This window comes from Pleurodeles waltl, chromosome 4_1, assembly GCF_031143425.1.
Source record: "Pleurodeles waltl isolate 20211129_DDA chromosome 4_1, aPleWal1.hap1.20221129, whole genome shotgun sequence".
Classification (NCBI taxonomy): domain Eukaryota; kingdom Metazoa; phylum Chordata; class Amphibia; order Caudata; family Salamandridae; genus Pleurodeles; species Pleurodeles waltl.
The window spans coordinates 825,886,886-825,899,377 of NC_090442.1; the positions used below are offsets into that span (position 1 = coordinate 825,886,886).

General features: G+C 42.3%; 1 protein-coding gene across 1 annotated transcript in view; it reads right to left on the minus strand.

Moving 5' to 3' along the window:
• Positions 1-12,492, minus strand: part of TRHDE (thyrotropin releasing hormone degrading enzyme) — a 2,205,852-nt gene that overhangs the window by 715,300 nt on the left and 1,478,060 nt on the right. The window contains exon 10 of the mRNA XM_069229561.1: positions 3,467-3,555. Within this exon, the coding sequence (XP_069085662.1) occupies positions 3,467-3,555 (89 nt within the window). The remainder of the gene's footprint in view (positions 1-3,466; positions 3,556-12,492) is intronic.

The window sequence follows — 12,492 nt, forward strand, 5'->3', positions numbered from 1 at the left end:
ACAGTGGGACACTGCTTAGCAGTGTCACTGGGCATAGAGGTGTAACAATAGCAAGAAATGCTCAGAAAAATGCCAAAAAGGCAGGAGATGTCCATGCAAAAAAAGGCAACTTTGCTACTTTGGTGATAATAACTTCTGTGTGATCTGTTGAGTTTATAATTACTGCTGTATGTATATAAATGATGCCTAAAGAATTCCCATTAAATAAAAAATATTGCCTTTTGTGAATTACCACTGTGGGTAATGATGGTTGCAGTGTCCTCAAATGTTTGCCCTATCTGTTTTGTTAGTTGTAGTTCTCTGTGCACATTACCCCTTTCTAACCAGTAGTGAAGTGCCGTGCTCACCCCCTTTAAACATGGTTAAATTGGAGTACTCCCAATTGTCATATTTAACTTGCCTATAAGTCGCTAGTACATGGCACAGAGTGCATCCACAGCCTGAAATTTTAAAATGACACTAGTGGACTGCAACACCTATTGTGCCTATTGCACCTATTGGGTGGGTGTGTGGTATTTAAAAGCAGGTTATGACAAACTGTAACGTTAACATGTCCTTGCAGTGATTAGCACCCAAAAACTGTTTCCACTGAAGGAAGGTTGATTGGCCCTCAGAGAATCACTGCTAAGCAATATTATATAATGATTCTGCTACCTCAATGTAGGGACCAGCCAGAAACATGATTCAACAACTCTTTTTATTATTTGTAAAATACCCTACTTAATTATGAATCAGATTTTATGTAATATTAAGGAAAATAACTTTTACAAATTAACTTTTCTCTGTCTAAATCTTCTGTTGGCTAATTTGCACTCACTTCCAGCTGCAGTCCTCTGAGTGAATGGCCCTGAATGAGTTGTAAAGACTGCCCCTAGAGCAGCAACAAAATCCTGGGTGTGAGAGTTGTTTTGGCTCCTCTGACAGGATGACTATTTTGACAGTGCCCAGAAAGTTAATGTACTTCAAACTGCTTTCCCAGTTATAAGTAAGTGACAGATGACACCTGGGCAGGCCCCTTCTTTTGTTCCCCCAGTCAGACAAGCACCAACCAGAGTGGGTCAGAAGCCATTCCCTGAACTGGATTGGAGAGACCACAGAGGAGGGGCTGCTCATTATACTGCTCAGACCTCTGGGTAGGCACACAGGCTCTGCACAAGGGGAGATGAATTTCACCATCCAGGATTTAGGCAGAGAGTAGCACTGTGGGATTGTTTGCTGTAGGGCCCACAGAAACTACTGCAAACATTGGTGGGGTTATGCCTGAGAACATTCACCCATTGGTTAGATTAGGGCCAGGAGTCGCCCCCACCCATAAGCTAAAGCCAGACACAAATGTGGCATTCTCTGGCAACCTCTGCAGAACACTTTCTGGACCTGAGGAAGGTCAGAAGAGGACTGGACCTGCTGGCTGTGACCTGAGAAAAGACCTGACGGGCTGTGCTCCCTCTTGTACACACAACAAAGATGTGGACATTAAGGGTCATAGGACTGACCTCCTTTTCAAGCTACATAAATACTACAAGCTATAAGAGGTCTATCCTGCAACTTCCAAGCTGACCAATTCCAACAGGCACTGCCCTGGACCTTGGGTCGTGGACCCCTTGGCTGTCTCTGGTAGACCTTTCCTGCTGCCCATTAAAACTTAGAAAGATTTGCAGCTTCAAGATCCCAGAGAACTGGAACAAATATACCAGGTCAATCCGAGAAAGTTTTGTTGCCGCTGGGCTAATGGTACATGTTTCGCCATCTCAGAGCTTCTCCACAGCAACACATCCAATTCAGTGGGATCTCAAGAACATATCCAGCTTTGTGGTGCCCTATTTGGCTACATCATGCAGCCTTGCCCAGCGGAAGATTTTGAACTTTTGTTTTTGAGACTTGAGGCCTGATTTAGAGTTTGACAGAGGGGTTACTCTACCACAAACATGACGGATATCCCATCCTCCATATTACATTCCCATTTTTTCCTATGGAGATCATAATGCTGCGGACAGGATAACTCATCTGCCAAACTCTATATCAGGCCTAAGTTTCAAGGTAAAACTTGCAACCTGGTTGAACCTGGTCCCACAGTATCCGACCCATGCCCCATCATGGTCCTGGTCTACTACGATCTATTGACTGTGGTTGGTGGTTAATGCTTTTTGGGGATATTTTTATTTAACAATTTCAAGATTCACATCTTTAAAATCCCCTTATTGTTTTTTTGTCCTTTGGTGGTATTTTATTATTAACATTTACTATAGTTTTATAATTTGGTATGGGATTGTAATTGTGTTGTGTTGTGTTCTTGTTACTGTTCTGAAACTGCATACATGCTTTACACATTGTCCTAAGTTAAGCCTGTCCACTCTGTGTCATACATACCAAGGGATTGAGCTCAGTTACATTTATTGACTTTGATGGTTGACATGACTAGGACTGTGATTATTACTTGAGGTGGGTAATGATGATTCTCCTTCAACTAATAATTCAGTTTCTTACAACCACAGATACAGATATATTTTTTCCTGGTGTTATACTTGATGGGATTACAATTACGATGCACTGGTTAGCAATTATCATAGGTGATATTTACCACAATTGGTAATTACTATCATGGCAAAATCCATCTGTCTGGACAAATTTCCAGCAGGTGAACAAATAACACCAAAGGTAAAACAGTACCAAACAACCATGCCACCAGTCATGTGGTATTTAAATGTAAGGGGAAGAAGTAGTGTTCCTGCATCAGAAACCAGTTCATAAGAACTCAAGTCTGTAATTACCATGCAAAAAAAGATTCACAATGCAGTATCTAGATGATGGCCTGTTCCGCTCTAAACCACCAAATTAATCTCTTTTGATTGTTTTTTGGTCGGTAGTTTTTGTCATTATCAAGCATTTATTTTCTGTAAGTATTATTAAATGTTGCAGTGCATGTACTACCAATGGTGATTTAGCAGACTAATTATAACAATCAGACAGTATGTTCAGCTTTTGTTATGGCTATTGTTTTATCGTCGACTATATCATCTATCACCTCCAGCGACTGACTTTCCCATCATGACAGCCCACAGAAGTACTTTCCTTAGGAAAATCCTTATTTTTATGAACCACTCCAAATGGTGCACACCTTATTTAATTCCATAGATAAGATGAGTAAGAATGTTTTGCCTCCCTCCTGATGGCGCCACTCTCAAGACCTTCCCCATTTTCACCTATCAGTGAAGATAAATATATTGCACTTCGCAAATCAAATCAATATACTTTTTATAATCTTACAATCCCTCGGTTTTCCTGTTAACTTTCAGGCACTATCTGTCACTTCGTTTTTGTATAACTTTCGTCCTTTCGGTTATTTCTACTTCAATGGAAATGATGTGTGTTTTGTAGCTTAATCGCCGGGAACAATCAACTCCAACTTTACAAGACAAACACAATTATGCTTTATCAAATTTTGAAGACAGGCTGGTGAATTTCTTACCTGATTTGTTAGACACCCAAATAATTGCTTCTGACGAGATGTGACTTGTATTTCCTATTGTGAATGTTAATGGAATCTGCCACAGATAGCTGCGAGACAAAGAAAGTGACTAAGAAAAAGACAACCCACACGTTTCATCATTTCAATACACTTATATGAGTTCAAGCAGATCAGAGAGATGAGAAATGATACATTTTGCTTGGATTTAACACACCTATTTCCATTTGTCACGAAATAACAAAGAGACATCATGTTACTGAAAAACCGCAAGGTAAAATGCATCGTCGTGTTATGAGACTTTGTTAATCTTAGTATCCCCAGGGCCTTATGTTGGAATGCATACCTTAGCAAAGTAGAGACCCACTCCTGAACCCTGGGGAATCCACAGGGGTCTAATGCGAGCGCCACCCACCCAGACTGCAGAGAAAGCACATTGGTGCACTGGGAATCTAAACTATTCCCCGGCACGGTAGGAGGAATCCCAGGGAGGGGGAGAACAGGACTACTTCGTTCTCGGACACGTCGGACCCCACCGCCACCCCACTGCCATCCTTCCTATTTGCCATGTCAGTCTAAACTTGGATGATGAGTAACGCCGCCCAGTCCGAACACAGCAAGTGTTTAGTAGGCTGCTGAAGAGGGCATGGAAAAAGCGATGGTTTGGCCCATCTGATTTGCACCTTAGACACGTGACCCATCTTTAAATTGGCGACCAGGAGGTAGTAGGCGGAAACTTGGCAGAGGTATGCTCCCCTAACCCCCACACTCGCAAAGGATGCATGTGGGGTTTTATTGTTACCATTACAGCTCCGTGACTATGGTTAGTTTATGTTAGGTGCAAATCATACACAATTGTCAGTAGTTGGTTTAAACACAAGAAAAAAAAACTGCGGAAATGCGAGCTGTCTGGATAGTAGAAAATGATTCTATTTCACTTTTAAAGTTTTAAAAGTGAGGCACTTTTCTGATGACGAGAGTAGAAAAATGTTAACAAAAACAAATATAGTGAATTGAGCAAATGTGTTTTAGCGAAGCGGGAAAAAAACATTTATTAATTCCATTAAAAAAAATCAGACATCAGTTCTACCGCCAGGCAAAACATTATTTAATTCAGAAGGATGGACGTGTTTAAACAGAGGCTCTTAGCAAGGTCATTTTTTCACTCACAGGTCTGATTGATAAATAGCCAATTTGAAAACACCCATCATATGCCTCATCAAAAGTAGCTTTTGACATTAAAAGGAACACATTTATGGTGTACAACAGGCCACCAATCAACTGGAGTAGATCTTGTAATTCATCCAAGAAATACTGAAAAAACAGATGCATCTGCTCTCATTTTGGGATGCATTTCTACAGTCATTAAATAAGAATTAGCATTTAAATGAGAAAGCATTTCTGCAAGGTAAGGCGATGTGTAAATAAGGGCCTCCTTTATCCGGAACATTCTTTATTAATACTTCCTAAGCATGCAGTGTGATTCGGTGCATGTAAAGGAAAACAAGGTAGGCCCTGTCAGAGGAATGAGGCTGACGGAAGCTCGATGAAACTCTGGGACACGGTAGCGTGCACAACTCTCCAAAGTTCAAGCTGTGATCAGCTGTGATAGATGGATTAGTTTCATGGGTCATTGTAAAAATCGATGCCTTTGAAGAGTAAGTGTTTTTTCCTTGGTGCCTAGCATCCAAGGGTCTTCATCAACGACGCTCAGCTGTTTGGAAGTCACTGGATTATAGGAGCGACGAAGCAGTGTTGGTGGGAAGGGGTTCTCATTTCTAGCCAGCATTTTTGTTTTGTGAATTTACTGATTGTAGCCATTGTGACGTTTTGGCAGGGTTTTCGCTGCTATTCGGCAGTATGGTTTGCAATGTACATAACATGCTTACCATGCTTAGTAACCCATTTTGGTAAATGCATATGAAAAAAGAACGACTACCAAGTGCAAAGCATGGTGGGCGGCAAAAGCTATGCTATTCATTGAGTACGAATTTCAGTGGCTTTGCACATTCTTAACTGTTTTTGTATTATGTAAAACTGTATAGGTGTGTAATGAAACTATAATAGGTCCTGGATGATTTTTTACTGAGAACGAATTACCTTTTCCTCTTACATTCCTGATTTTGTATATTTCACCTCTATGTATGGGCACCATATCTAAACAAGACAGGTCCTAGCTTCGGCATCCACAACCTATACTGCCAAACCTCAAGCCGCTCTACCCCCAGATTATCCCCCACATAACACCACATATATAACTATGGCCTCCATACAGGAATAATGTGTCTGCTTTAGAAACATGGCTTGCCCGCCCCTAAAAGCAACTGAAAAATGTGCACTCGACTATTGGCAATCTCAGAAGTTAGAACCACAAGTGTCTTACGCTCCCACAAATTCCGTGTCTACCCATCAACACTTCACAAGGGAAGCCAGTCTATGTTACAGACCATTTTATGCTCTTGGCAATAATTATGCCAGTCCATCCTTTACCTGTGCCCAGTGCCTAATTTGTAAATAAAAACGTGCCGGTGCTCAATGCCCTCCTCTGAAGCACGTGGCTGCTTACATTTAAATGTGCAGAAGTGTATACAGTACTGTTTAATACTCAACCTTGGTTTCAAAGGGTTTCGTTTTTTGACTCCAGTAAATAGATATGAAATATGTCTACTGAAGGGAGAAACTTTGTCAGCTTTTTTGATGTCAGGAGCAATTTCGATGCAGTTGATAGGTCAAGGTCAGTAGAGGTTAGGGAAGCAACTAGGTTCAAAGTCGATTGAGTTAGCTTATCTCATCTACTCAGATATAACAGATACAGCATACATAGGTTTTGGTCATGATGGAAAGTTTCTTGGAGACATAAGTAATCTAAAGGGTTGGTGCAGGATTGCTCCCTGGTGCCATTCCTTTTTAACCCGTTTGCAAACTGCCTTGGTACAAAATAGAAAACTGTGTGATGTGACATACCTAGATTGGGTCCAGATTTAGTTCTCTCCTATTGTATTCCTGCAATGCTGTTCTCTGTGCATGCATTGAAAAAAGCCCTGCACGATTTCCAGGCTTTTTTGAGAAATCGTGTCTGAAATCCAAACTCTACTAAATATTCCCAAATCAAAATTATTGGTCGTTGGCTTGAAGCAGAAGTCCAGTTAAAATGTAGGTGAATGATACTATCTCTCCCAGGTTACAAATTTCGACTGCGTGGGAATCCAATCCTCAGCAGCCAGAAAGTGAGCTAGGAAACTGACCAAATCTAAAAATATCCTGGTTTCTGTAGCAGCAGGTTTCAAGTATTTTAAGAGAAGCCATGACCCTTCGGTAGCTTTACTGGATTACTGTACTAAATGGCCCAGCACCTGCCTTTATACGGGCGAGATGTGCTGTCGGTCTAAAACTGCAGTGGAAAACAAATATTTGATATCCTCATTTCCCCTGTCTATGTGGCCCTACCTTACTCCTAATACCAAAATGGGTGAATGTAGGGTTATTCATCGAGCCTCTAAGCATTACTCTATATGAATCGGCACTAGAGGGTGCAATTTTCCAATGGAAATAGGGTTATCTCTCCATTTGAGCACATAAGAAATATTTGCTTCATCCTTAGATTTCCAGAAACGTCTCTTCCCAGTCCTAGTCAGAGGAAAGATGGCCCTACCACTAGGCAAAATTATTACCATTAGTTTTAGAGCCATTTTAGATCGGAATATTTTATCTATTAGAGTCCAGTGTTATTTTCTATCTCTAATGAAAACAAGGTCGGGACCGAGAACTGTAGCCAAAAATTATGCACCCTGTTGAACATGACCACTTTACTCTAGGCGTAAATTGTAGGTGCTTTCTGTTTTTAAGTGACTAAGATACCCAACAATAATTTGACTGAATCAGATGTCCCTTTATGCAATGACGTTTCGTTTAAAACAACTGTCCCTTTTTCTACTTTTCAATTGTTTAACCCTGTCAGGAAAAGATGGTAACTCCATCCTAAGGCGAGGTATGGCTTTATCCTATTCAGCTGATTGTTCAAGTTGCTGTTTTTTGTTTGTTAATTTTTTATTTTTCATCCTAGTTGACTTACTCAACATACTAACTAGTAACAGCGGTAATGGTCTGCTGATTGTTTCCACATGTAGTCTATAAGGTTATCTTTCCTGTTCCAAACGTAATGTTCCTTTCTAGCAAAGGACTTCCTCATACCTTTTAGCTAGCTGAAATTTGTTCCCTTTAATTGCTCCATCACCAAATTTCTTAGACAATCATTTCTGAACCTTATTCTCTGCTTATGTTCTACTTTCGTTTCCATGTAGTTTCAGGGCATGCAGATGATAAATGTCCACTCGTCAAAGAGACATTTTTAGGTCAAAGCCTACCAGACAGTACAACTGTCTAGTTTGCAAAGACTTCCTGGGGTCATTTGGGAATCTGCTGTGGGAATGCATTCCACCTATTGCTTACCACTGGCTTTGCGTTTTGCAATTAACAGTTGCTTGCTTTATATTTGCTGACATTCATTATATTGGGTTCTTCAATATGTCTTAGTCCCTCCTGTGGAGCATACCCTATTTACTGAATTCTTCCACAAGTGCTCACTTTCTGTAAGCAGGCCTTTGAATTTTGTTCTAATCTTGTTCACATTTGCTGTGAGGGAGGCTGCATATTTTTTTTTCTATCACACAACAAAATGTACATGTCTGCAAATGAACTGTGTAAATACTTCAGAATATATTAGAATTAGGAATGCACTAATGATGGATATTTTTTGTAATTCTGAAGTGTAGTGGAAACAAATATTTTAAAACCATCAAAAGAAGTTGTCATGAGGTTATTTTAGCATTTAACCGGGCACAATATTTAGGCCTGGGCCTGGAGCCTGTGCCCTTTCACCTAGTTATATTTCGCTTTTATTCCTTTTATTATTTTACCAAAGCTTCATTTTAGTGGATATTTTTTTATTATTTTATCAGTTGCTCTACCAGGCAGAATTTGGTATTCATTTCTTTGCACAACATTCTCATCCTGTGCTCAACAAAAGGCTGTACAGGATATTTACAGCATATTGTTTATCCAAAGAGTACATTGTCTAACCTACATAGAAAAATATGTGTTGTCATGACAGCTCTAAGAATAACAAATATGTTATCATAAAACATCACACTGCCCACATCACGGTGGATGGGACATTCCAGCCAGCTTGCAATCTCATGCTGCACGTCGTACCAGTTTCTGCAGAAACCTTTTGGTTCTTCTTCCTCTATGTGGGAGGACTCCCAGCTGACTAACATACCTCTTCTCTCCTCTGAGCGTAGGTATGGGGGTTGGGCTTACTTTCCAGTACCAGATAGGCTGATTAGGGCTACCACTGCTATTTTCTCTCATGTAGAAACTTAGTAGTGTAGGTGGGGATATTAGGAACACTATTGTGACAATATGGTGGGACTCTTCTTGAGTTTTACTTTCCTGGCCACTGCTGTGATAACGCTGTGTTTCATTATCCTCAGAATTGCAATTTATGCCTTTTTATGTAGAAATCAGTTGTTTCAATAAAATACGTAATGAACCAAGCTTTTGTTTCAGTTTGTCCCTGCATGTATGAGACCCGTATAATTGAGAGAAAGGGGTGCAGTCTTTTCCACCATGACTTCCCTGAGGATTCTGAGTGTCATGCGATAGGCTGCCAAACATCACTCTGACCTTTGGTATTGGTGAGGTGCTGCTAGCTAGCCGAAAGGTTTAGGCCGTCAGCTTTGACATGGTGTGGGATCGGGCTCAGTCTCCCATTCTCTGTGGCATTGCCGCCCAAAATCCAGCAGTCTTGTTACCCTAATGGGAGTCTACAACAAAGTCAAGTGACAAATTTTCACACATCATTGTTTTGTGCTCTGTACGTTTATCAGTAAAACTGTATGTCTTTACCAACGTAATGATCAATTCAATTGAAAATGTTTTGTCTGTAATGGCAGAAGGCTACCACAACCTCTACTCCCGGACACTCTACTTCCCTCTGCGCTTCACCACTCCACTCTACGACAGTCCATTCCTAACACTCTAAACCGCTCCACAGCAATCTACTCCACTCTATGCTACTCCACACCAGCCCATTCCACTCTCTGTCACTCCACTCTACACTTTACTTTATTCCACTTCACTCTACAATACGCCACACCATTCCACTCTATTCTACTCCACTCAACGACACTTTATACCACTTCACTCTAGGCCATTATATTACACTCCACTCTATGCCACTGTATGCCACTTCATTCTAGGCCACCCTACTCCAGTCCATTCTATGACACTCCACTCTACAACCCAATACAACACTCCACTCTCTAACCCTCTATGACCCTCTGCACAACTTAACGCAATGCCACTCCAGTCTTTGACAACTCAATCTTCTCCATGGCACCTCACTCTAAGACAGTTTACTCCACTCTAAAACACTTTACTACAGTCTGTGCTACACCACTGTTAGAAATGGGGTTTTTGGTTTGGCAGTCAGGTTACCCCCTGTCCAAGCAAAAGCCCTCACTCTAGTCAGGGTAAGTCACACACAATCCAAGATTATCCTGTGCCCACCCTCTGGTAGCTTGGCACGAGCAGTCAGGCTTAACTTAGGAGGCAATGTGTAAAGTATTTGTGCAATAACTCATACAATACCACCATATAGCACCACAAAAATACACCACACAGTGTTTAGAAAAATATATAATATTTATCAGGATAATTGTACGTCAAAACGAATAAAGTTGCAATGTGAATTTGTAGAGATATCACTGAAAAGTGATATAAAGTGTCTTAAGTCTTTAAAAAGCAAACAAAGTCTCTTTCAAGCACAAAGTACCTGGTTTGGAGTGGAAAATCTCCTCAGAGGGCCACAGAAGAAGAGATACGTGGAAAAAGGGTGTGTGCGTCGATTTCTCCCCGGCACACATGGACTTGCGTCGTTATTTTTCACGCGGGGAAGTCGTGCCTCGTTTTCCGGCGCGCGGACAGTCTCTTTCTGTGGATCGCGGGGATTACCAGATGTCCCGGGTCTGTGCGTGGATTTTCCTGCTTGTTTTCCGGCTGCGCGTCGTTCTGCGGGGCTACGTGTCGAAATTTCGATCTCACGGCAGGCGTCGCGTCGATTTCTCCTCTGGAGGTCGGGCGGCGTTGTCCTTGCGAAGCCGTGCGTCGAAGTTCCGGTCGTCCCGAAGGCTTCGCGTCGATCAGCGTCTGTGTGTGGAGTTTTTCTCACTGCGGAACAAGCTGTGCGTCGAACATTTCGGCGCACGGAGCGTCCAAGTGAAAAAGAGAAGTCCTGAGACTTCAGGGAACAGGAGGCAAGCTCTATCCAAGCCCTTGGAGAGCACTTTCACAGCCAGACAAGAGTTCAGCAAGGCAGCAGGTCAACAGCAAGGCAGTAGTCCTTTGTAGAAAACAGACAGGTGAGTCCTTTGAGCAGCCAGGCAGTTCTTCTTGGCAGGATGTAGTTTCTGGTTCAGGTTTCTTCTCCAGCAAGTGTCTGATGAGGTAGGGCAGAGGCCCTGTTTTATACCCAAATGTGCCTTTGAAGTGGGGGAGACTTCAAAGAGTGGCTAAGAAGTGCACCAGGTCCCCTTTCAGTTCAATCCTGTCTGCCAGAGTCCCAGTAGGGGGTGTGGCAGTCCTTTGTGTGAGAGCAGGTCCTCCACCCTCCCAGCCCAGGAAGACCTATTCAAAATGCAGATGTATGCAAGTGAGGCCGAGTACCCTGTGTTTGGGGTGTGTCTGAGTGAATGCACAAGGAGCTGTCAACTAAGCCCAGCCAGACGTGGATTGTAAGGCACAGAAAGATTTAAGTGCAAAGAAATGCTCACTTTCTAAAAGTGGCATTTCTAGAATAGTAATATTAAATCCAACTTCACCAGTCAGCAGGATTTTATATTACCATTCTTGCCATACTAAATATGACCTTCCTACTCCTTTCAGATCAGCAGCTACCACTTCAATACTGTATGAGGGCAGCCCCAATGTTAGCCTATGAAGGGAACAGGCCTCACAGTAGTGCAAAAACGAATTTAGGGGTTTTACACTACCAGGACATGTAAACTACACAGGTACATGTCCTGCCTTTCACCCATACAGCACCCTGCTCTAGGGGTTACCTAGGGCACACATTAGAGGTGACTTATATGTGGAGAAAGGGGAGGTTTAGGCTTGGCAAGTACTTTTAAATGCCAAGTCGAGGTGACAGTGAAACTGCACACACAGGCCTTGCAATGGCAGGCCTGAGACAAGGGAAAGGGGCTACTTAAGTGGGTGGCACAACCAGTGCTGCAGGCCCACTAGTAGCATTTAATCTACCGGCCCTATGCACATAGAGTGCACATTACTAGGGACTTATAAGTAAATTAATAGTCCAATCAGGTATGATTCAAGGTTACCATGTTTTAAGGGAGAGAGCATATGCACTTTAGCACTGGTTAGCAGTGGTAAAGTGCGCAGAGTCTAAAAGCCAGCAAAAAACAGTGTCCAAAAAGTGGAGGGAGGCAGGCAAAAAGTTAGGGGTGACCACCCTAAGGCTGTCAGGTCTAACAACCACTCTCTGTCCCTCCACTGAGGGTCCCTCCACTCTACATCACTCCACTCTATGATACTCTACCCAACTCTACGCCACTCCGCTCTACTCCACTCTATAACACTCCATTCCATTTTATGGTATTCCTCCTTATGACATTCTACAACACTCCACTCCACTTGTCTCCACTCTATGCCCCTCTACTCTACGTCACTCTACTCTACACCAGTCCACTTTATGCCACTCAACTCTATGCCACTCCACTTTAAGCCACTCCACTCAATGGCACTCCATTCAACTCAACTGTACTCTATGCCATTTCACTTTATGACACTCTACTCCACTCCATGACACTCTACTCCACTCCACTCTATGCCACCCCATGACTTCCCCTCTATGACCCTCAAATCTGTGGCCCTCCTCAACTCTGTCATTTTATTCCACTATGTGCCACTTACAAACACTCTACAATCCTCCACTCTATGATGCTTCACTC